Source organism: Stigmatopora nigra, unplaced genomic scaffold (genome assembly GCF_051989575.1).
Source record: "Stigmatopora nigra isolate UIUO_SnigA unplaced genomic scaffold, RoL_Snig_1.1 HiC_scaffold_45, whole genome shotgun sequence".
Taxonomy (NCBI): domain Eukaryota; kingdom Metazoa; phylum Chordata; class Actinopteri; order Syngnathiformes; family Syngnathidae; genus Stigmatopora; species Stigmatopora nigra.
In genome coordinates, this window is record NW_027551624.1 from 114,389 (window position 1) to 141,053 (window position 26,665).

Below are 26,665 nucleotides of genomic sequence, written 5' to 3' on the forward strand. Positions count from 1 at the left end.
TTTTTGGGTTTTTTTGTAACTTGGATATTTTTCCTTTCTCGAGGCACTCATTTGCACATAAAAAGCTTTTGTAACCTGGAAATTTTGCACCTACCTAGAGGCATTAGTGAGTAAAGGTATAACTGACTATTATGGAATTAGACCCAAATGACTCCATTGTGCAGAATAATAGTGGTACCTCGACTTACGATCGTAATCTGTTCCGAAACTGTGATCGTATGACAAGCATATCGTAACTCAAGCGGACGTTTCCCATTGAAATGAATTGAAAACAATTTAATTCGTTCCAACCCTCTGAAAAAACACCAAAAACAGAATATTGGATTGGAAAATTGGTTTTATTTCTTCTAATTCACCATGTATTGACAAAGTAATAAATAACAAGTGGTTCAATAGTAATAAAATGTGTTTAATAGATGTAAAATTAGACGCATTTGGCGGAGGGGAGAGACAATGACACACACGGAGGCGGAGGCTGTTCGGGGGTAAACGAACAAAGACTTAAAATAACTTGGATAAGTATATACAGACACTCAACTTTTAATGTAACTTCACACAAAACGGAATTCTAATTTTGTTATAATCTTATTTTTTACCTTAGTTCTACGGGTTGACCCCACCTGGGAGTTTTGTCGGAGTCTTCAAAACGAACGCATCAACAGTTCTTTGTTTTTGCCCCAAAATCACCCCCTTCAAAATATTTTGATAATGACGCACACAAATATCATCACAATATGCGTAATCCAAGCTTTAGAATTAGCGCGCCACATCACTTGTAGGTCTCATGAAGGCACGCATGTTTTCCGCATTGTACACTAGTAGTGTCTTAATTTTACAGTCACCGCTCGCATTAGCAAACAACGCTAGCGTTAAACGGTCCTTCATGGGTTTGTGTCCCGGTAATGCCTTCTCCTCTGCCACAATGAATGTCCGCCTGGACATCTTTTTCCAAAAAAGACCAGTTTCTTCTCAGTTGAAAACTTGCTGAGGGATGTAACTTTCCTCGGCGATAATCAAGGCAAATGTCTTGATGCATCCTTGTGCTTAAGGATGGTGGAAATGGTTGACGTATTCCTCTCGTATTGCCTAGCAAGCTCAGTAACACGTACCCCACTCATATTTTTTAATTATTTTGCGTTTCGAGTCCGATCCTATGTAATATTGTTTACCCGGTAAGTAAATGTAACCAACGCGGGGGGAAAAGCGGGTGGGTGGGGAAATTCAAAGTCCGCCCAGTGGTCGTAGAAATATTTTATACACGAGAGATGCAAAAAAGACAGTGCCATGGCCACCTGGCTTGGTCGCATCACGGAATTTTGATCGTATCTCGGGCGAATTAATCAATCGAAATTTTCGTCATAAGACAAGAATGTTGTATAGCGGAGCGGTCGTATCACAACGTTCGACTGTATAAGCAATGTCTAATGCTCTAAAATGGCCTCCTATAACTCGCTTATGTAACCCTCGGCGAATCATGTAAACATATCAGGAAAGCAGTGTGTCAAGTAAGGACACATGACTGCAGTAAAGCCCTGCTTGTTTCTAGCTATATAGGACAAGCATGTTCAATTAAGTCTGGGTTCTTCCTCCTGAAGCTGAAAGAGCAGAGCGCCGTTCTTCCTACTACTATAAATCTATTTTTCCCTCAGAATCGAGTAATTCCATATTTCCCTTTGCTTGGTCTATAAAAGTAACAATTACAATGATATTGACTCATTTATTTTAGCATTTTCTGAATGCCATAGTTTAAAAAAATCCCTATTGTTCTGTTTATGACCAGAGTTTGTTCTACAGGTGCTCAGATGTTTGGGCGCCTGTCTTTTGGTCGCCGGACGTTTGGTCGCCGGGACGTTTGGTCACCCTGTCTTTTGGCCGTCGGGTTAGCGCCCTTTTATGAGAGAGGGAGCGAGAGATTACCTGGTTGATCACTTTCAACAGTAAACTCTCTGCTCTGGTCTGCCGGGAGCGAGCGAAAGCATGTACACACACGCCAATAGATCACATTACATTGTACCATCAATGCAATTACAAACTCACTCTCTCATTATAATAATTTTGAGAGCGAGAGATTACCTGGTTGCTCGATTTCAACAGTAAACTCTGTCTCGCTCCCTCTCATAAGAGGGCGCGAAACCAGCAACCAAAAGATCGGGCGATCAAACGCCCGGGGACCAAACGCCCGGCGACCAAACGCCCGGCGACCAAACGCCCGGCGACCAAACGCCCGGCGACCAAACGCCCGGCGACCAAACGCCCGGCGACCAAACGCCCGGCGACCAAACGCCCGGCGACCAAACGCCCGGCGACCAAACGCCCGGCGACCAAACGCCCGGCGACCAAACGCCCGGCGACCAAACGCCCGGCGACCAAACGCTCGGTCACGGTTTTACAGAATAAAATGTCGGCGTGAATGCTCACTGGTGATTAAATACTTTTAAGATGAGGTAGTGGACTGGTTGGTAGAGTTGGTATACCATTAAAACGCCAGGATTAAAAAAAACACTGTTCATCCTATTGTATCTGCCATTCAACTTAACAAACCCATCTTCGCAGCATTTACCCTGTCAGTACATCATGATCATGATCCTCAGCCTCTTAGGTCTAGTCATGGGTATCATGACTAGACCTAAGAGGCTGAGGATCATGATCCGTCTGTGGGTGTAAAATATCTTTTTTCAGCGTGCTGCTATATTATCATGCCATGATTTACAAAAAAAAACGTTTTATATTTAAAATAAAAAAAATAATTAACAAATACATTGGAAAACGGTTTTGTAATAATGGAGATTTTAATGCACCTTCGACTCTTAGAGTGACATGGGATATCATGTTTGAGGCTATTCTCCTCTATTTGCAAGGTATGGTTGAATGACCCATCGAGTTCCTGCACAGTCACCTTGATGGGACCCTAGGGAAATATAACAAAACATTTCAGAAGACAGTTTACTGTAGGTAGGAGTCAAAGGACACAATTGTAAATTTTCAGCTTATTTCAGACTAGTGGTTGTACTTTTAATCAAAGGTGGAAGCAGATATTATGGTTCTAAACTCAGCCAATTTCACTATTGTGAGAAATGCGATATGCTTATAATCTTTCTTTGGAGCATTTTGAGAAGGGACATTTTAATAACTCATTCATGGACAGACATTCTGAGCAGTCAATATAGCCCATATTACTAAACATTCAGTGCATTTTGATGAACGTTGTTTTCATGGTCATGTTCTCATGTAGCTATTAACTCTTTCAAAAATGATTCAGTTCTTGTGCAGCTATCTACTTAAGAAACAATAAAAGATTTTTCAGACCCCTAAATATTTTTAGAAATCTGGAGCAAGTCAGTGAAATTATTTAAGCGACGTCCTGACCAAAATTGCATGTGGTTCCAAATTTTTACTCGCATCTCAAATCAATGTTTCCCATAGAATGAACTACTGTATTTACTCGCATCTAAGCGCCTTTGCGTATAAGGCTCACCCTAAAGGTTGCTGTAAAATTGTTGAATTTTAAAATTTCTCACGTATAAGGTGCTCACTGATAAACCAATTTTCACTTCCAAATTTATGGTTTTAATAAACAGTACAAATGTGTTACATCGAAGGAAAAATCCTAAGAAAAATCCACACATGCAGTATTATGGATATACTGTATAAATCAAAAGCACATTATTAGGATCAATATAATAAGTTAATATGCCTGTCTTTGTAAATGCAAAATATAAAATTATTTAATTTGAAAAAAAAAGAAATAAGTCTATCTTGATGAACACCCAATGCTTTTTAATGACATAAATTGCAATTTTCTTAATAAGTTTAAGATGTGGCAGTCAAATTGCTTCTAATGTCGAAACATTTCGATTTTCTTCGATGGTTGATATCACTGCAATAATTGTCACTTTTGAACAAGAAATAAAAAGAAAAATAAATCAAGTGGAATTATGTTTTATTTCATAATAGTAAATGGACAATCATTTCTTTTCTGTGTTCCGGAAGAGAGGGTGGTGTTTGCATCTAGACAAAATCAAAAAGGAAGTAACGCAAGCACAACCAGGAAATATGCTCATAGTGCTATACTTAGTGTTCACCAAGTCTCTGGCTGCAATAATAGCAAACACATTACAACGTAGTTATTAAGGTTAATATTTTAATGATTGACTGCAAGAACTTGGAACAGCCTCAACTATTGTGATGTACTGACATGGTAAATGCTACGGTAGCACGTTTACCCACGGTAAGATGGCGGCGCCCAGAGCGAGCAATAGCAGCCACAAGTAAGTGCACTCACATTTGGCCAGTCTGAGCATGTTTAACTACGGTCAGATGGCTGTGCCCCGAGCAAGCAGTGGCGGGAATGTGAGATTTTTATGCATGCTTTGGTTTATGTTTTCCTTGAATTATATTCATAGACGTCTAAATAAATTTTGTTCAAGGTCTTACCTTTTCTTATTTTCTAAATAAATGACCATATTGGCCGCATTATCTTGCGTCATGACGTCACGGCGCCAGTGCGACATGACGTCATCGTGCTCATCTTGCAGTTTCGTGCAGGTCGTATTTTTAAGGGCCATGCCGTACCCTCGATTCAGTCCTAATGTCCTACACAAGGGGCTTGTATGCAAGTTAACAGGGTACCATATTTTCACGACTATAAGGCGCACAAGTCTTAAATTTTCTCCAAAATAGACAAGGCGCATTGTAACCCAGTGCGCTTTATATATTGACCAAATACTAAAATTGTTATCACAGTAGGTAGAGGTAGATATATATGTATACATATAGACCTACACACACACATATATATACACACACAGACACACGCAGACACACACAGACAGACATAGAGATAAACACACAGATAAACACACAGACAAACACACAGACAAACACACAGACAAACACACAGACACACGCACAAAAACACACGCACACAGACACACACACAGACACACACACAGACACACACACAGACACACACACAGACACACACACAGACACACACACAGACACACACACACACACAGACACACACACAGACATACACACAAAGGCACAGACACACACATACATACACATACATATACACGTATACATTTATGCGTATACACGTATATATTTGTATATACATATATACACACATATACATATATACACATAAATGTATATACATACACACAGCATGCACGCAAACATATATGAGGCAAGGTACAATGTACCCCGCAGCTTTCGAGGCGAACTTCCTGCTTCTCCATATGTATTGGCGAGCCAGCTCAGTCACACGTAAATTACATGTTTTTCGATTATTTCGTGTTTAATATTAATTTTCATCATACGCCTTTTCTTTGCACTACCCTTCAATGCACCGTCTCGCATAGGATCCTTTGTGTTTCCCTGAATTCTGAACTGACTAACGATAAAAAAAACACAAAAATATGCAATGCTTGTAGAGATCTTTGCATGAGGAAGATGCAGTGGCAGTGCGCTAAAATCACAAGCGGCCTCTCGCGGCCGGCCGAGCCACCTGGCTGTCTCGAATGCTCGTATCTCAAAATGTGTCTCGTATCTCAAGGTAAATATTTGCATGGAATTTTACTCATATGTTGGGGCACTCGCATGTCAAGGTATTACTGTATTCAGGCTTCATGGAAAAATGGGTTAAATTTGAGCTAGATGGTGTGTCAAAATGATTGTTCTCTGTGAAAAAAAATGTATCTATCCGTATGCAGGAATGCTCTCTATGAATTTCCATGATGCAATTTTGTGTGTACTAACATTGCCATGCGAAGGAAATATGCCGACTTATTTACGAGAGGGTGACACATACCGTATCCTCACGCATATATGCCGCATTTGTGACTAGAAAATGATGACAGAATAACGGGTATGGTTTGCAGTCGCACAAGACTTGCTACATAGTGGTACCTTGATATTGGAGTGACCCAACATCAGGGCAATTTGAAATATGAGTAAAATTTCGGGCAAATATTTTTCTTGAGATACGAGACAAATATTGATATAAGAGCATACAGCAGACGCAAGAGGCTGCCCATAAGAACATCATGGGCACTGGCACTGTCTTTCTGTTCCCAACTCCCTCGCGAAATGTCTCTCTGGTTGCAACTTCCTCGTGTAGTCTCTCTACGAGCACTGGGGGCCATTGCATTTTTTCAGTGTTTTCTTTCCCCGTCGCTAATATATGAGTAGTACTACTTCCTGGGCAAGCTGGCAATTGGTCGTGCGTTATCCTATTGTGAAGACATTTTTGCGCATCATTTTCGGAATTAGGAGTGACCCGAAATAAGGGCAATTTGAAAAAAATGTAACATTTCGGGCAAATATTTATCTTGAGACACGAGACAAATTTTGATATAAGGGCATACAGCAGACGCGAGAGGCTGTCCATAAGAACATCATGGGCACTTTTGTGAGGACATTTTTGTGCATCATTTTTGTAATATTTTGAAGGGAATACAAAAGCAAACAACCCTCTTTATGTTGCATGTGAAAGTCAGGTTGGAGGCAGGGCAAATAGGTAAAAACATTTAAAATAAAATTAGAATTAAGTTTAGTGTAAAGTTAAATTAAACTTATTTTTGAGTGTCTGCATCATAATCCCCACCCCCTCTGACCTACTCCCTCTTTCCTTCTCTCCCCTCCGAAAATTTTAGTACTATTAAACACATTTTAAACGGAAGAAAAGTAAAAAAAAAAAAAAAAAAAATTACAATTAAGTTATGGTAAGATTTAAACTTATTTTTTAAGTGTCTGCCTCGTAATCTAAATTCATGTTACGAACGCATTGTCATCCAATAACTGTCTGTCCATACCCCCCCCCCCCAATTTCTCTTCACCCCCCCCCCTCCCCCCATCTCTTTTTCTCTCTCACATCCACTCAATCCACGTATGTATTTTTTCAGTATTGAACATCAGAACCACTAGATTGTTAGATAGTAGATAGTTTTATGTTACTGCTAGTAGATGGTGAATTAGAACCAATTAAAGTGTTTTTCCATTGTAATATTCAGTTTTTTGGTGTTTTTTCAGAGGGTGGGAACAAATTCATTTGTATTCGTTTGTTAATTTCTATGGGAAAACAGCTCGGTCCCGGAACGCATTTAGCGCGTATCTCAAGGTATTACTGTTTTTAGATATTAATACATTAGTCTTTTTGTATGAATACCACTGTAATATTTAATAAATACACTTCTTGATAATTTTACTTGTATTGTTATATAGGTACTAATACGTAGTGTGGTACTAATAAAAGGGTGATCCTACTTCACGTTTTTTGGATGATCGCGACCATGTCTGGTCTACATTATCCACGATATTCGAGAGATTACTTTATGTAACTAAAGTTAAAAGGATTTTATTTTGTTAGCCTGCATATTGTCCTATTGTTGTGATGACCTTACATAAATGACAAATACACTAATGTCCTCATTTTTGACTCTTGAAATATATACAATAATTGAAATATTTACAACATATTTCTGAGTTCCAGATGAGGTGTAATCTTGGCGGATCTCCAACTCCAAAACATTCCTCTTTCTGTTGAATGCAAAGCTGCCATAGAATTTTACAACAGCACTTTGATCTCTGGTCATGAACTAGTTAAGACAAATCAACTATTACAATTAATATTAGCATGTATACTCAAATTTAAGGCAAATAATGTTTAAATAAAAATAGAAACATATCTGGGCTAAAGAACAGGAGTCTAAAAGCTGCAAAAAGGATACACCCATTGCTTGATAAGAGGGGATATATCTTTGCCAGAGACATTCGAGATGGATTTTAAGAAGGCATGAGTCGAGAGAAGCATCTGGCTCCACATGTGACTCTGATATCTCTGCGACGAGGCTGTGCTGGCCAGGCTCAAAAGCTTGTTGAAAACCTAAAACACAGAGGAAAAGAAGATGCTTTCCCGTCCCAACATCACCGCATAAATGCCAACGCACTGACGCCCGTGACCCTTATGAAGATAAGTGGTCATGAAAATTAATGAATGAATATAGGTCAGGGCTAGATGTATTACCTAGCAGTGCGTGTACAGTATAAAATGAGTGTCTTCTTCATAGTTTTCCCCTGAACAAGCTACAATTAACTTTAGTTTCATCCTGGTCCTGATTTGATGTTAATGGGCTACATATTTGATTAAGTTTCCTTTTTTGGTTTAAGTTTGCTTTCTTTGGGAGCTTTAACATCCTGTCACGTTGTACGGGTTGTGTGATGCTTTATTGTTTACATTCCGAAAACCCCGAAAATTGGAAGGCAATGGGATTGGTTAAGTAATGAATCACAAAAAAAAAATACCTGCAACATAAACTCCATGCTGATCCTGTTTTCAATAAGTCTCATGACTAGATGAGCCTTACATTGGAATATTTTGTAGTACTCCCACGACAATGTGTGTGGATGTTTGAGGGAGAAGTGAAGGTGGGGGGTTGGGCTGCAAAAGAGGAAGTTTAATTATCGTTGCATCAGTCGAGAAAATCCACAATGATTGGAATCAAATTAAATATGTTACTTGTCCTTTTCTTTGCTTCCACTAAATGTTGGGTGTAAAAGAACACCTCCCATCTTCAGTTCATATTCCACAATCTTGTCAAGCTCCTGCGATCAAATGAACATGTTTTGTGATTGTTCACCACTTTGCGGATTGAACATTGGTGTCTTTATTTATATTAAGTATGAAAAATAAAAATTTTTTAAAAAAATGTCAAAATTCACGCTGAAACTCAATCAGAAGACACCTACTTCCCCTTCTTCTGCTTGTCACTAGGAAAATGGCGGAAGACAGGGGACTGTCACTCAACAGCGGGCAGTGGTTAAGATTTTTATGCAAAAAAATAGCTTTCTGAGCCAGGTATGAGGGTGGATTTTTAATCAGAATTGAGGGGCCCGTGCGACCTTACAGCAGACGCCGTGGAGTTTATTCTGAAATAGAGCTAGCCCAGCGCACTGGACGGCAGAGAGACTCAATGAAGGTGAATTTATTTTTTCTAAAATTTGAGCCCCGGACGACATTACGGCGGACGCCATGGTGCTAAATCAAAAATAGAGTTTGCCAAGCAGACTCCAAGGCAGTGGAATTTCCCAAAAATGTTTCTAAGTGCAAGCTATGGGCGATTGTGAAGTTACTTAAAACAGGAGTCTTAATAATATGTGCATTTCTAAAGAACATCCTGTTTATAATCCCTGTCTTAATATTATGCTTTTCCATGATGCATATAATCTCTTCTCAACACGTCTCAGTGTTCAACTGTTGTACTTTTCCATGATGCCTATAATCTCAACTACTGTACTTTTACATGACATCATGCTGAAACTTAATAAAAGCAACATTCACCTTGGGAAGATAAGAGAGTTCCACGGAGCCGAGCGCGAGTTATCATCTTGCGCCTCCGACCTCTCCAAGCCGGCCGGTTGCTTTAAAATGTAGCACAGTCTCATGCCTCGTTTTTCCTTAGTGCACGGTTGGTAACTATGGGGATCTGTAACTTCAGACCCAACAGCGATGTGAAAGCCGACGCCATGGTTCTAAACCAAAATTAGAGGTCACTCAGCAGACCCTGGGAGCTTCATGACCGCGTAGCTGTTGGTGGAATTTCCCAGAAATGTTTCAAAGTGCAAGCTCCGAGCGATGTTATGGCAGAAGCCATTGGCCTTGTCCAAAAATAGAGCCCTAAGTAGGGTCTAAGTATGGGCAATAGGCTGATGTCATTTCACTCATCCAAAAGTAGAGCTCTCTGGGCGGCTAACAGACCGTTGGACGGCGTGGAGGAGCAAAATGGAAGTTTAAATTCTTGGCCGGCGATACGGTAGCGCATGCTAGCCCCTGCTGGAAAAGGCAATGTTTTTAGGTCGATTTGTTACCTGACATCTCGCCATCCCATGTTTTGTCAGGCAAATACAGTAATCTCTCGAATATTGCGGACAATTGACCGACCCATGGCCACAAGAAGAAAAAGGAATTAGATTAAAATTCCCATTAACAATTTGTTGGGATTTATATCAAGCGGAGAGGAACAATTTTAACTAGCCCTAACCCTGTGTACACTATTTCAAGTATTTACATTTTAATACATAATATTTAGATATTAATGCATTAGTCTTTTAATATGCTTGTAGCTATAATATTACATAAATATACACTTTTTGATTCTTGTACTTGTGTACTTATATTTCGGTATAAGCGCGAAACCATTGTGGTAGTAATAATTGGGGTGAATCTACTTCGCCTTTTTTTCTTTTATCGCGGCCAGGTCTAGTCTACATTAACCGTGATATCCGAGGGATAACTGTATTTGCTAGATAAAATTCTGAGCACTTACTTTGTCGGTGACATTGAAATTGCAAGATATGAAAACGTGTTATGATTTTAAATCTAAAAAGCCTTGCAGTGACATTTTACAGATGGGTCTTAAGACTCAGTGATAGACCCAAAAGGGAGTTATTGCATCCATTTTATTATGAGCCAGTACTTCTTCGGGCCTGCAAGGCTTACAAGTTTCGGCGCAAACTGAAATTTTTATGAACATTTTTTCACTAGGGATACTCATGTAAATATTGCGATAGACTTAAGCCACAAAGTGGCAAGGGATGATAGTAGCTTGATAGATTTTAAACAGTCCCTCAAATTGTCTGTCTGTGTGTTTGATTAACAGTTCTATTAAAACCTTGCACTGACAAACAAGGAAGTTGACATTTAATAAAATGTTTCCATCACAAATGTTCATTTGGTGCATCTTACGTGTACAAGTAGCAAATTGTTATACCAAGACACACTAAAATGTAAATGGAATCAGATTGCTGAGAAAGCCAAATATATTAGGGAATGGGTCCCGGGTTTGAAAATTAAATGAATAAATAAAAGAGAAAAGAACATAATTTAAAACATACATATACCTCTTTTATCCAATGTCGATACTCATTCACCCCAAATGTCTTCTTAAGATACAGACCAAAGATGTAGCCTGAGATTCCCTTCAACACCCACTCATCCGCCCTAAAGAATTAATAAAAGAGCATATTATTAAGGATTAACAAAACTCGCCTTTCTAGGTGGATCTACACAGGAAACAAATCAAATCAAAAACAAATTTCCCTCTCATTGAGATGCTAGTGTGCTTATCATCTAAACATTCACGCTTACATTCACTAAATCAAATGAGACAACTGGAGCAGGGAGTTGTCCTGGTCAAGGTGTCTGTCTCACTGTTCCCTGCCTCTTTGTTCTTTCTACAGTACCTGAGTTTAAGAGCAATTAATAAAAGAGCATATTAATATTACATCGCATGTTGAGGTTCTCAATCCCGAAATGGTCGCAGAATTAAATAACTTTGTAATTTTGAATACTAGTTATTGCTTTAGACTGATTACAATATCATGAAAAAGTCAATACTTTAATAATTCAATCTCATCTCAACTGGTGGGGGCAGCAGTTTCAGCAGGGAAGCCCAGACGCCCTCCCCAGCCGCTTCATCCAGCTCGTCCGGGAGTATGTCAAGGCGTTTCCAGGCCAGCCGGGAGAAGTAGTCTCCCTAGCGAGTCCAAGGATGGCCCCCTCGCCTCCTCCCGGTGGCACGTGCCCGAAACACCTGCCGAGGGAGGAGTCTAGGGGGAATGCTGATCAGATGCCCATGCCAACTCATCTGGATCCTCTTGAACTGGTGTAGCAGCAGCTCTACTCCAAGCTTCTCCCAGATGACCAAGCTTCTTACCTTATCTCCAGGAGTCCAGACACCATACGGAGGGAACTCATTTCAGCCGCTTGTATCCGGGATCTTGTTCTTTCGGTCATGACCCACAGCTCGTGATTATAGAGGAGGGTAGGAACGTAGATAAACTGGTAAATAGAGAGCCTTAGCTTTTGGCTGAGCTCATTCTTCACCACGACAGAACGGTGCAGAGTCCGCATCACCTCAGACGCTGCACAGATTCACCGGTCAAACTCAAGTTTCTTCTCTCACTCATAAACAAGACACAGGGGTACTTACATCCCTCCACTTGGGAAGGAGCTGATCCCTGTCCCGGAGTGGGCATGCCACGACCTCTGTTTTTCGACAGAGGTCCATGGTCTCAGATTTGGAGGTTCTGATTCTCATCCCGACTGATTCGAACTCGGTTGCGAATCGTTCCAGCGAGAGTTGGAGATCACGGCTTAATGAAGCCAACACAACCACATCTGCAAAAACAGGGATGCAATACTGAGGCCACCCAACCGGACCCCTCAATGCCACGGCTATGCCTTGATATTCTGTGAATAAAAGTGATGAACAGAATCGGTGACATAGGGCAGCCTTGGTGGAGTTCAACCCCTACTGGAAACGGATCAGACTTTTTTTTCTGACACCGGTCATAGTGACCGGGCCCCGTGTAACAAATGTTCCAGAACCCCATACTCCCGGAATAGCCCCCAAAAGACTCACCGGGGGACAAAGTCGAACGCCATCTGCAAGTCTACAAAGCACATGTGGACTGGTGGGGCGAACTCCTATACCATTCCCGAGAACCCTGCGGAGGGTATTAAGCTAATCTACTGTTCCGTGATTCCGAGATTCGACCTGCCACGGACCCTCTTCTCCAGTACCCCAGGCTGATTCTCTGATAATTGGAACACAACCTCCGGTTCCCCTTTTTAAAAAGACGAACCACCACCCCGGTCTGCCAATCCAGAGGCGCTGTCTCCAATGGCCATGCGATGTTGCAGAGGCATGTCAACCAAGAACCCCACAACATCCAGAGGCTTTTGGGCGGATCTCATACACCCTAGGGGCCTTGCCAACTAGAAGCTTTTTAACTACCTCGGTGACTTCAACCCCAGAGATAAGAGAGTCCACCCCAGAGTCCCCCAGCATATTTCCTCATGGCAAGGCGTGTCAGTGAAATTGAGGTCTTTAAAGTATTCGGCCCACTGATTCACAAAATCCCAAGTCAAGGTCAGCAACGCCCCATACCTACTATACACCATGTTGATGGTGCACTGCTTCCCCTCGTTTTGCCATGGCCTCACCGAACTCCTCCCATGCCAGTTTTTTTCCTCGGAGCCACGTGGCGCTTGGCCATCCGGTGCGCATCAGCTGCCTCCGGAGTCCCATGGGCCAGATAGGGCTCCTTTTTGAGCCTGACGGCATCCCTTACTGCCGGTCTCCACCAGCGCATTCTGGGATTGCTGCAAAGACAGGCACCGACCACCCGACAGTCACAGCGCTGGTCTGCCACCTCAGCAATAGAAGCAAGCAACATGGTCCACTCGGAGTCAATGTCAAACTCAATGTTTTGTGTGTGTGTGTGTGTGTTGTGTGTTTTGTGTGTGCGCTGTGTGAATGAGTATTTGTGTGCTGTGTATCCTACAAAATCAAGCTAAATACAGTAATCCCTTCCCTTCAGGTAGAGGCATGAGCCTGTCATCAAATCACAAGTGCATGTGCATGTTCACTGTTACATAACTTCTCGCGCTACCTCCATGTTCGTCTTGCCTAAACTCAGACTTATTTTTACCCCAGGACCACAACCAATACTATGCCCACGCTTCTCGCTTTGGATTTTCCTACGGACCTCAAAATTATTGACTTCCACGCGTTGTTCACTGACCTGATTGATCCAGGCCTCCTGTAACTTCGCCAACGACTCTTTTACGGACCTCACAGTTCTCGACCCTCTTGCTACGCTCGCCAACTAGAAAGAGTAACCAGCACGATCCAATCAAGTATGGATTGCGCAGGTGGAACTCCCACAAATAATAACAATAATCGGATATCGGCCCTGTCGTCATCATCAACAACAAAAACAAAAGCCTACTTGTCAACACACCCAGAAACTGCGCATGACAAAATTGGTAGCGCTTCTCCACAAGGCGCGTTTACTCGGCAAAAGACCTAAATAAGTGATAGTTACAGACTAATTTGGCATCCGCGCTTTGCTTCCCCTCTCCTCGACGTACTTTGAGTGGGCTGGCTATCCACAGAGATCCTGGAGGTCTGGAGATGTCCTCGGGGATATCATAGGTCTGTTGGTAGTTTGTTGTGAAATCAGATGTATCGCATCTCCTTCCGATAGTGATGAAATCCTGGCGACTGTAGGAGAACGAACGACACCGAACTGGAGAGCATAGAGCCGCTGTGTCAGTGTGTGCCGCCATCTTGTCAATCAACTAGCACCACGCATGGATCAGCACAGCCAGGCAATTCAATTCCTCCTGACCGACATATCCCTGATCTCCCAGATGCTACGTTCAATGCAGGCACCCTTCACGTCTTTGCCTCATGCACAGCGGACACAATCAACCCCATGTAAGTCTGCTCACATGGTATCCCCGGCGCAGCCGACCATGACCCCATTGTACCGCCACCCGCCTCAGATGATGGCGATCTTGGCACATGCTGGTTTCCTGGTCCTGGAGGGCCGCTGTGAGTGCAGCTTTTTTATACAACCAGTCCACCAACACAGACAGTGTATTCAATGAGGTTTGTGCTGAAACAAGCACCTGACTGTATTCCACTGATTAGACTTCTGACATAGCAGATTGGTGGAAAGGTTTTGTTGGGTTTATTCTGTATTACTATTATAAATATAGTTGTATTAAGTCATTTCTTTGTTAAATCATTCTCTTATTATTCTCAAAGTGTTGCAAGGTCATGAACTGCCGCCTAGTCCACTCTCACATGGACTTCTCCAAGGATTGTTGATCGGGCAAGGACTGGATATCTGCTATTTCCAGCAACGGAGCCCATATCAAAGATATTGTTTCTGCCACGTCCATAACACTCGTGACGCACTTCGGGTTTTTCTTTATGTAATTATTATATGATTCTTAGGTCAAGGAAGGCATAATTGTTCTAATCTAAATGTTGTTTAGGTCTAGTCTCCTGTTTTTGTTATTGGTAAAATACTTTGATTGTTATTGTAGTCCCAGATGTTGTTTTTACTCATACGTGATGGAATGATCAACAACTCTGTAAATTGTTTTGATTCATGGCAATAAGAGACGTACGAAAACGTCTATTCGGGGAGACGTTCGGAAGTTGTAAGAGGAACTTGCTGAAACTCTCCCCTTCGGAGGTTTTACCTGTTGTTATCCATTTCTATTTAATTAAATGTCAATAATTGAATAAGATGTCTGCCTGCAGTTATTGATAATTACGGACGAAGGTAATTATTAGTGAACCTAACAGGTTTTCTCTTATAGGTTTCCTAGTTTTCATAGATCGTAGGAATCTCAGGGTCTTGTGCACGAGTGAGGGAACAATGGAATAGGAGATAGAGATATGCAGATTCTTCAACAGTGGTTAAAATAAGAGTTGGGAGAAAAGGCAATCTTCGTTCCTACCCTTACATATGGTGACAAGCTGTAGATTATGACAGATAGAACAAGATCCTGGGTGCAAGTAGCCAAAATAAGTTCCCTCTGCAGTATGTCCATGCTTTCTCTTCGAGATGGAGTGAGAAGCTCGGACCTCCGGAAGGGACACATTTGATTAGGATGCCTTCTGGATACCTACGGGGTGAGATATTCCGTGTACATTCCAACTGTGAGGATGCTCCGCGGCCGACCCAAAACACGCTGGGTAGACTATGTCTACTGGCTGACCAAGGAACGCCTTGGTATCCTCCTGGTAGAGCTGGATTAAGAGGCTGGAGAGTTAAGTATGGGCTTTGCCCGTCACCTGATTTTGGATCAGCGGGAGAAAATGGATAGATGGATTAATACAGCACTTTTATCCTACAATTAAAATGCAACCCTCAACATTTCACCACAGAAGAAAAGGAAGAATATCAACCTTTTCTCTTAAATTTACTCAATTTAATCGAATTTAATTGTTGAAGTATTTCAACTCAAGACTTTTATTTGAGTGAACAAATTTAGGATTTGTATGTACTTAAAAATGATTGTTAATTTCGGAAAGTGAAATTAAATCTTTTTAAAAGAAGTAGTCATTCATTTCATTGCTTTTTATTGTTAATTAGAACAGGCCTAAAACAATTAGAAATGAAAGCCATGATCATGTATGCAAAAATTGGCCGCACCAGGCTACCAGTTGAAAAGCCGGGAGAGACCGTCTATAAGCGACCGTAAAAATTTCAATCAATCTTTCCAGAAGAGCTGGCTGAAGTGGTTATGAAGAGTGAAAGTTGGGTTTCCCTGCTTTAGCTGCTGCTTCTTTGAATGCAACCCAATTTTAAGTGTGCTTGCCAATGGTAATAAAACAAAATGTCTCTCACCAGGACATCCTGGAGATGAAACAACCAAAAAATTGCTGAGCCAAGGCCTGGGCAAGGCAACGACGAGTAACAGGGGTCTGGTCAATGATCATAGAACTGTGAAGTAGGTTGGTGCTGGAAAATATTTCAAATATTGTTGAACCAGTTTGTGTGTGTGGACGGATAATAAATCTCAGCCATACCTGAAAATACTCATTGAAGCATAGGAAGACCCTTGCACATACGTCTCATCGACAAACACAGTTTTGAAGCAAGAGTAGGGGTAGCGGCATGTGAGAATTTCTTCATAGAACTCAAAAATCTCATGCAGATAAGACATGGAATTCTTGAGAAGTGGCAGTAGTCGTGGCAGGCAAAAATGGGTCACCTGAAAAAGAAAAGTTGGTTGGAAAAGACTTTCAAAATGATCATTATCATAATGATTTTCTACCACAGGGGTGCTCACACTTTTTTGCTCCAAGATCTACTTTACAAAGAGCAAACCTACCAGTTTAGTTGGAGGCAATGAGGTTGCTGGGAGGGCAGCTCAGACAACAACAAAGTGCACCGAAATGAATACAGTAATCCCTCGAATTTTGCGGATAATATACACCAAACATGGCTGCGTACAACCGAGACCACCCCCATTATTACTACCATACTACAGGTTTTCGCGCCTATAAAATAATACCAGTAAACAAGTACAATTACCGTATTTTCACAGCTATAAAATGCACAGTTATTTGCGGATATATTGTTTTTTGTCAATACATCGGATGCTTGGTCCGATAGGGCGCTAGCATGATACTAAGTTTGATAATGCTTATAAGCTAATGCAATAAGCTTTGAGGAAAGCTCGAACAACAGTGCTGGACGACACTTGAGCCCAGTCATCCACAATCCATTGTAACTCGCGACATGCATCATCCATTGATTCTCCTCGCTGTTATATCGGCATCGACAATCCATTCCAAATCGTGACGGAACTTGTGCGACACTGCTTATCCGTCTGCTATATTGGCCATTCGGCATTCATCACTCCCAAGCTGTTTCTCCTCGCTATAAAATTGTTTTCGATCTAGAGCTTCAGTCCATTTTGGAATGCGCGGGGATGATATTTTTAGGGCGAACGTTCACTGGGTTGATCGCAGTAGCATGCCGGCAAGAAATAAAACCAGTCACTAAAGCGGTCAAGCCCATACAAAAATCAAACTTTGCGCACAAACAAGGCGGACTGACCGATTGGACGCAACCATTGTACAGAAAATTTGACATTTTAGTGCACCCTATAGGTGTGAAAATATGGTATTCATTAGATGTTACAGATTTAAATATAAAAGAATCGCAACTACTTTAAGTACTGTCCTCACAGTGAAAATAGTTCCTGTGCTTGATTATAATTAAATAAATTTTAAAAATGGTTATTGGGAGCTCTAGTCAAGTCCTCTTCATAGGATTTGAGAAGCATTGGATCATCGATGGAATCTTCAGGAGGCGCCTTAAGGGCAACAAAAGGTTTTTTGAGCACAAGCAATACGGTGATGGGGAGTTGTGGCGGATGTTTCCTTTTTTGGAAAAAATATGGTTTTGTACAAGGACATGACACTGTGAAGACGATTGGAAAATTCGATGACCCTCACCCTGTTGCCATTAATTGTCTGAACCCGTTGTTGAAAACTATGTGCCATATTGAAGTTCTCCTGTAGATTTCCTAAAGAACAATGTTTATCCTTATGTTACCTGCTGCCTCTTCTTCCTTATCCCTGATTGCATGATTTTGATTTGGTCCTCATCAGTTGGGGGGTTGAGTGGCTCATGAGTAGTATATTGACGTCATCCACTGGCATATCTGAGAAGTCTTTAGTGACGACCAACCGAGGCAGCTTCACGACCTTATGGCGTAAATCCTTCATTGTGTATAAATTGTTAGTCGCCCCTGCCTGTGTCAGTACTTGTAATGCCAAGTGTACTGATTTGAATGATTTGAATGTTATTGTAATTTTCCATGTTAATTCTTGTCCTTCGCAGGGGAGTGAAAGACCACTTTTTTCCACCCTTCCGAACCCATTCTTTTACTTTCACAATGATTCCGAAGCGGCGTCAATGGCTGATCTGTAGGCAGCCTGTCTGTATTGTAAAATGTATGACATAATTGTTCGGCTTGGCTGTACCCGGAATGATTTTTATTATAGAAAGTACAATACACAATGTATATGTATGTATGTATAATGACTAAGCGTTCAATTCATTTCAATTGTGTCAGCGCTACTGATGTGCTGACGGGAAGCTCCCATTGGACGACGTAGCGGCCCTAGAATAAGTGACATGAACACAGGGATGTGCCAACACGACATTCCCATTGGTCGATGTAGCGACGCTAGAGTTAGTATCGGCGACACTGATGTGCCAACGTGACTCCTATTGGTCAAAGTAGTGGCACCAGAGTTAGTGTCAGTGTCCCTGTGATGCGCCAACGCGAGGCTCCCATTGTTCAATATAGCGGTGCTCGAGGTAGTGTCACGAAGAGTGATGTGCTACGCAAGGCTTCCACATTTTAGCTGACGAAAGCTATCTGGATCACAAGCCACAAGTTCCCGACCCCTAACCTGGGCACATCCTTTTAGTCTGCTACTAGTAATACTAGTTACTTGATTTCATGGTTATTCATATTTTTATTTTTTTCCCCTCACTTTGTACTCTCCGGGTGAATTGGTGGTGGTTTATACAAGACAAAAGTTCAATAAATTTCATCGGTAACATACTCCACTTCTGGATGACCAAATTCAACTAATTTTTTGGTGACCTAAATATTTCTTATGTAGAAAATTTGTATGTTTCAGTAACACTGCATTTCAAAAGTAGATAATACATTTTCTAAGCAATCAGTCAAGCTAAAACAATCCCACTGACCTCATGCATGTAGGGGTCAACAAGTATTTCAAAGGGCCCTACAGCAAGTGAGATGTTGGGAGCTGCAGTTGGGATGGGTAAGACATAATGGAAAGTTTTTTTCCTCATGTCATGCGTATAGATTGTCTCAACTAGATCACCACATGAGACTGCAACCATTGCGGAATCAGTAGTGAACTCTAACTTCCACGTACACAGCTCTGAATAAGAATCCACACAAGGAAACCAGAACCTAGAGAGAATGAAAAGAGATATTTAATTCTAATTAACAGTAATTTAAAAAAGAAAAATACAGGTTAAAACAGGTGAATAGTTTAAGCATTGCAGGGACACAAACCACCATGGGGCAGGGGCTGCTTAATAGGCCATGGGCCATAGGCCAGAGCACAGACCATAGAACAAAGACCACAGACCACAGCCCCCGAGGCCACAGACCACAGATCGTAGATAATCCATCTGTTCATCTATCCATCCATCTCTATCCATGTGTCCATCCCTATCCATCTGTCCATCCATCTCTATCCATCTGCCCATCCATCTCTAATATGAAGACCCGAATAATCGTATGCCTACGATTATTTTTTCAACTCAAATTTTCGCATGCCTACGATCCTTATTCGGGTGCCTGCGATTATTAATTTTTGCCTCAAATAAGTCCGTGCAGCAGCAACATTGTTCTATGTCATTAACTTTCTACGTGTAAAGCACACGTGCTGTTTTTACTAACGTATGTCAACACACATTCAATTCATCGTTTTGTTTTTTCAGTTTTCGTCTTGGTTTATGATTTCGACCCAAGTTCGACTCGTTATTCGGCCTCAAAAAGTTGGAAAGCCAAGGATTTAATGTCTCTTACCCATGTTAGCTGCGTATATTCCTCGGATAACGTGCTTTTTGAGGAAGCAGCAGTTTGGACAAGCGCATCTGATTAATGCCACCTGAAGCGACGGTGATGTCATATATGTGCGCCTCTGTTAGCCAAGCGTCCCCGAGTGCGCAATCCTACTGTTGTGACATCATCAGAACGAAGAAGGCCCCCGGGTACAATTTGCACGCCTGCCTGCCTGTTTCTCCCAGTTGAACTGGCCTTTACCAGACTTGCTAACGTGCTTTCCTCTTGTGGTTTCGAAACAGAACCCTGCAATGTTTTTCCCAAAGAACTTTATGTTAACGTTTTAACTAGACAGCTCTTGGATGGACATATTACACTTGCCCAAAATTTCGGACGGCTGTGAGGCAGGATGTGGAACACCTTAAAACTTGGCTGGATTTCAGCCGAGCTTAGTATGTAATCGATCATCATGACTTTAATTTGTAGCTAATTGTGGAATTTAAACATATTTTGTTTCATGCTACTAGTAAACTGTTGATTAAAATAATAATGATTGTCCTTATGATTTTATGATAAATATTCCATCATAGCTTTAATTCTATGCATCGAATCTGTTTAGACACTAATTATCTCGTGCCTACTAATATTCATTATTTTTGGAATTTTCCACTGCCTACTATTATTAATTCATTTGGAATTTTCCACTCCCTACTATTATTCGGGTCTTCATAGTATCCATCTGCCCATCCATCTCTATCAATCTGTCCATCTATCTCTATCCATCTGTCCATCTATCTCTATCCATCTGTCCATCTATCTCTATCCATCTGTCCATCTATCTCTATCCATCTGTCCATCTATCTCTATCCATCTGTCCATCCATCTCTATCTATCTCCATCCATCTGTCCATCCATCTCTATCTATCTGTATCCATCCATCCATCCATCTATCTCTATCTATCCCTATCCACCCATACATATCCATCCATCTCTATCCATCTGTCCATCCATCTCTATCCATCTGCCCATCCATCGCTATCCATCTGCCCATCCATCTGTCCATCTATCTCTATCCATCTGTCCATCTATCTCTATCCATCTGTCCATCTATCTCTATCCATCTGTCCATCTATCTCTATCCATCTGTCCATCTATCTCTATCCATCTGTCCATCTATCTCTATCCATCTGTCCATCTATCTCTATCCATCTGTCCATCCATCTCTATCTATCTCTATCCATCCATCCATCTATCTCTATCCATCTCTATCTATCTCTATCCATCCATCCATCTATCTCTATCTGTCCCTAGCCATTCATCGATCCCTATCAATTCATCCATCCCTATCCATCCATCCATCCATCCATCCCTATCTATCCATCCATCCATCCCTATCCATCCATCCCTATCCATCCATCCATCTCTATCAATCCATCTCTATCCATCTGTCCATCCATCTGTCCATCCATCTGTCCATCCATCTGTCCATCCATCTGTCCATCCATCTGTCCATCCATCTGTCCATCCATCTGTCCATCCATCTGTCCATCCATCTGTCCATCCATCTGTCCATCCATCTGTCCATCCATCTCTACCCATCTGTCCATCTATCTCTACCCATCTGGCCATCTTTCTCTATCCATCTATCCCCTATTCTCCACTTATCCATCTATCTTGGTGCACAAACAAGGTGCACCGACTGGGCGCATCAACCAATTTAGAGAAAATTTCAGACTTTTAGTTGCGCCCTGTTAGTGTGAAAATACGCTAAGTACGTACGTACGAAAGCATGTATGTGCATGCATAGTCACAAGTACTCAAAAATACCGTGTAGAGTTGTGATGTCCAAACGAGAACACGTGAGCACCTCTCTCTGCCATTGTGCCTTCCAAATCATGGACAACAAAGTGGAGACCCCCTTTTGGCTGGTCCAGGGAGAATTCAATGTATACCTTTAAAAGATGAGACTCTGAAATAATAAAATAAGCAAAATTCAAAAAACGTTGAGGGTAATAGAACAATTATGGCTAAACTTTCTCATGGAGCTCACTTACTTTCACATAAGTCCCAGCGATATACAATAATAATATTATGAAATAAATACTGCGACCTGGGCGACAAAATGATATTGATAATTATACTGATTTTTTGTGAATAATAAACTCATGATAAAAATGTGATACATTTAAAGTGCAGTTACACCCTCTGAATGCCACAAAGAACGAGGAGCTGATGGAACGTGAACTCTAGTTCCAGACCAACGTTCAGTAGACGAAGAAGATGGTAAGGAACAAAGAGCTATTTGTAGCATGGGTAGCAATGATGCAGCCAAAACAAAGAATGAAAACAAAAGGACAGATGCAAAATGAGAGATGAGACCCGACCCTCTAAAGCACATTTGTCATAGTGGCGACCCGGGGCTCAAATAAACATTGTTTTAGAGCTATAAAAAACTGAATATTCAGTGATTTTAATCCAGTTCCTTCAATCAATTAAAAAAATATATATATAATCTAAATATTATATCTAAAATGGTCCGGCCCACATGAAATGCAGCCTGCGAACCAACCCGAGTCTGACACCCTTTCTCTAAAAGATATAAGAGTAGTCTTCCTGTCATTTTCTATTTTCTTGTTTTTTTAACTCGCTTGCTCCACCAGTCATCGACTTTTGCTCCTAGTCAGCTTCCTCGAAGGACAAAGGATGTAATCTGCACAGAACTATTGACTGCATAGTCGGGAATTTCACACAAGGCCTCAATGAGGAGCATGAGGACAGTCAAGCTTTCAGAATGTTTTACTTTACCATGAAGCAAGCAGCATTTCCTCAAGAGCATCAGGCGATCTTTGTAACCATGAAACCTGACACTTTCGGGTAAAAAATGTCTCAGGAAGGCAACCTCTTCCAAAATTGACAAAAAATGATCTCGTTAAAAACTTTCTGCATCGAGGGCCTAATCGCGACTAATTACTACTACTTACAATGTTTTTTTATTATGTTTTTTTTATTATGTTGACTAATTTTTTTTCTCCCCAAGATGGCCCAATCAGGCAGCAGCCGGGCAGCTCTCGAATTTGTTTTTCGTCTTAAACAGCCTTTCTATCTTTTTTATTACATTATATTATTTGATAATACATTCCTAATTACTTTACTTTGTACTTTTTACTGTAATGTTTTTATATATACTGTTAGGTTTATTCTGTATTACTATTATACATGTGTAGTAATTCATTTCTTTGTTAAATCATTAAAAGTCTTTCTATTGTTCGGCTCGAGGTCATAAACTGCCGCCTAGTCCACTCTCACATGGACTTCTCCAAGGATTGTTGACGCTACATTTCCAGCAACGGAGCCCATAACAAAGATGTTGTTTCTGCCACGTCCATAACACTCGTGACGCACTTCGGGCTTCTTTATGTAAATGTTATATGATTGTTAGGTCAAATGAAGGCATGATTGTTTTTGTTTTAATGCCTTAAAGCTGTACGCAAAATACTGTTCGGGAGGGATACTTTGGAAGATCGCCTCCCTTAAGGTTACTTATCCGTGATCCAATCTATTTAATTAAATGTCAATAATTGAATAAGATGCATGCCTGAAGTTATTGATAATTACAAAGGGTAATTATTAATGAACCTATCATTTGGTCCTTCGGTGCCATGGAGGTCAATATACCGGAGCGGGAACCCAGGCGCTACTGTTCGACATCTGGTAAGTGACCGTGCGCACGGCGTCTTCAAAACCCTTGGTGGGCCGGATTTTTCGACGGGGGCGCCTGGATTCTCGACGGTTGAAGACTTATCCTGCTGGAGGGAGACATCTGGTGCGATCTCGGGTAACTCCACATTAATGTCTGCATGTTGTGACTGAGTTTCCAAATGCGTTAAAGGGACATTGAATGTGAAGGTCCATTCTGGGTAATGTGACTCGCGTCCTGGGTGACGGCGACAAAAACCCTGTGTTTATACTAGTCCAGGGGTGGCCAACCCGCGGCTCGCGAGCCGCATGCGGCTCTTTGCCCGGTTTCATGCGGCTCTTACGTCCATATCAAAGTTTGTATTTGTGTTTTATTTTTATTTGCATGTGCGCTTCGCTTGAGTTCAATACGGTATTTTCGTCCAATGCGCATGTGCTCGGGATGAAAATACCTCAAAGTTTCCCAGTAGGAGCAAGGTCATTTAAGTAAACGTTTTTAACAGAGTGGGAGAGCTCCCGTGAACCAGAAGCGACAATGAACAGCGTCGCGCACACAAAAAGTATCCCAAAGATCGAGCGTCGGCTGAAAAAGCCACACCCCCTGCGAGGCAGACCAAGGCGAGAGTGCTCAGCCGGGAGCAGCCAATAGGAGAGTGAGGCGTACACCACGTGGTGGGCGCGCTACCTAAAAGCCATTCATAATAAATGACAGCTCACAAGGAGCGAATGTTGCGCAAAAATAGGCTCTGATTTTATGCCAGAAGTCCCACTAAGTAACATGCATAGCAAAAGAAAAACGCTATTGTAAATTATTAGATTTTTGTTTGTGGACTTGGTTGAACTGTGAGTTTGTCTGTGTGAGACAGTGCACACAATGTTCATTGTTGATAATGACTGGCCTGTGCTGTTAGTGCTGTAGGAGTCAATTTATGTCATTACTATGCTGGTGTGTGACATTTACAATAAATCTGGCTGTATGTGTATGATGTGGCTCTTTGCGGTAACACAGTAAAAAATGTGGCTCTTTGCGGTACCACAGTAAAAAATGTGGCTCTTGGTCTCTGACTGGTTGGCCACCCCTGTACTAGTCAATGGCAGGTACATTTTTGGGGCACTTTGCTGGAAAGTGTCCTGTGTCTCAAGGCTAGGCACGAATATATTGTACTGTAGGTACATTTTTGGGGCACTTTGCTGGAAAGTGTCCTGTGTCTCAAGGGTAGGCACGAATATATTGTACTGTAGGTACATTTTGGGGCACTTTGCTGGAAAGTGTCCTGTGTCTCAAGGGTAGGCACGAATTTATTGTAAACGTTGTATGGTGTTTGTGTGGTTTCCGCAGTAAAATTAAGATAAACCTAGGAAATACAGTCGAAGGGATATTAATAAATATAAAAAAGTAACTGTGTAAGGCACACAAACTCACTACAAAAAAGTAAAATATGGGAAACAAGTGTAGTAAGGCAGGTTTGGATGACGATCCAAAAATACGTCTAACTTGTAAGGATTGGAAAAATTGGAAAGACAAAGCGGTTTAAAATATTGACAGCTATATTTATGGATAAATATGGGTTTGCTGGCCAGCTTAAAATACATAAAATACAGGATAATATATGCACTAATGCATAGAGGTAATATACATATATAAATAATATGTGAATGGAAAAAAGTGTAATGGCTTGTTCCACAGACACTAATGGAAATAAGTCCGGGGAGAAGTTAAAAATACTATTTTGGGAAACTAGTGGGGCTCCCTCGGATATCGGGGATATATTTAAGACCGAGGCGGCGGGGAAGTACTGTTTGGTAAGGAAAAATAGCGGGACCTCCTCGGCTGACAGGGAAAAATATTTACTGAGATAGGTGACGGGAGCGGAGGAAGTTTAACAAAAATAGAGGGAGAAGAGATGGTGTAAAGTTCGACAAAAATCAGAGATAAGTTGTAAAAAAATGGGGGTATATATATTACATGATTACCCAGACTAGTAGGTCTCTGAAAACAAGGAATGTCGGCTTAGAATGATTTGGAATGTGGATTTTGAATATGAGAATGTTGAGCTAGAAAATTAATGGAGACACTGGTATTTGATTTGGTTAATCCAGGTATGACGTTTTGTGATTACAATTAAATTGGGTTTTTTGTGTTGAATATGAGAATGTTGAGCTAGAAAATTAATGGAGACACTGGTATTTGATTTGGTTAATCCAGGTATGACGTTTTGTGATTACAATTAAATTGGGTTTTTTGTGATGCTGGGGCTTGTATAAGAACAATTAGAATGTTTTTTTCCGAGTGCTGGAGGTGCTTTGTCAATATAACCTATATGTACTGTCAATTTACAGCAATGTGATGGCTTATTGCAGCTTGGCCTGGTTTTGATCCCGTCCGCTAGTGGGAAAATGGTGTTTAAAAAGACGAAATAATATATACAAAATGATCATTTAAATGTTTAGCAGAGAATGTCACCTATGTTTTTTATTATGCTCTACACTTGCCAAATAATGTGTCGACTGCGGGAGAAGCGCTCTGGTGCAGCGGCTGCTGATTAGATGGGAGTGAAACATGTGGGCCGCGGGGCAGACGATTTGACTGTGTTAGCCTTTCGGGTGCCCGCGGACTGTGTAAACGACTAAAATTTTGTGGATCCCTTCCGTGAAGACATTACAATAATAATATGGGGCCTTGGGAGTGCTGAAGCAAACTTAAGGGGAAAAAATGGGTTTTTGCTATATTGTTGTGCTTACAGCATACATATTCTGAATATGGGTTCTTGGAAAAATATTGTGATGTCGTTGAATATCGGAAGAGGGGTTAATTTGACTGTTTAATGGTTGTCTTCTCTAAAAAGCGTTGTATTTGGGCAAAGGAAAAAAGAGGCGACGTTTCAAGTGTTGACGCGCTGGTTTGTAAGTATAAGATAACAATGCTGCTTTCGCAGCAAGAGTGGAGGTCATAGTTAACGGCTTATGGCGTTTTCTGTTTGGACTTTTCAGAATAAGAACAATACATGGTCTGCAAGGAATGCAAGG

At 41.3% G+C, this 26,665-nt stretch overlaps 1 protein-coding gene across 1 annotated transcript in view; it reads right to left on the reverse strand.

Annotated features, from left to right (window-relative positions):
* The window catches only part of taf2 (TAF2 RNA polymerase II, TATA box binding protein (TBP)-associated factor), a 105,654-nt gene that overhangs the window by 48,618 nt on the left and 30,371 nt on the right, over positions 1 to 26,665 (reverse strand). Inside the window, exons 7-16 of the mRNA XM_077711832.1 lie at positions 21,770 to 21,911; positions 19,111 to 19,342; positions 16,404 to 16,588; positions 16,222 to 16,335; positions 10,906 to 11,005; positions 8,525 to 8,610; positions 8,311 to 8,446; positions 7,737 to 7,891; positions 7,479 to 7,593; positions 2,799 to 2,908 (exon numbers count right to left, since the gene is read on the reverse strand). Of these exons, the coding sequence (XP_077567958.1) occupies positions 2,799 to 2,908; positions 7,479 to 7,593; positions 7,737 to 7,891; positions 8,311 to 8,446; positions 8,525 to 8,610; positions 10,906 to 11,005; positions 16,222 to 16,335; positions 16,404 to 16,588; positions 19,111 to 19,342; positions 21,770 to 21,911 (1,375 nt within the window). The remainder of the gene's footprint in view (positions 1 to 2,798; positions 2,909 to 7,478; positions 7,594 to 7,736; positions 7,892 to 8,310; positions 8,447 to 8,524; positions 8,611 to 10,905; positions 11,006 to 16,221; positions 16,336 to 16,403; positions 16,589 to 19,110; positions 19,343 to 21,769; positions 21,912 to 26,665) is intronic.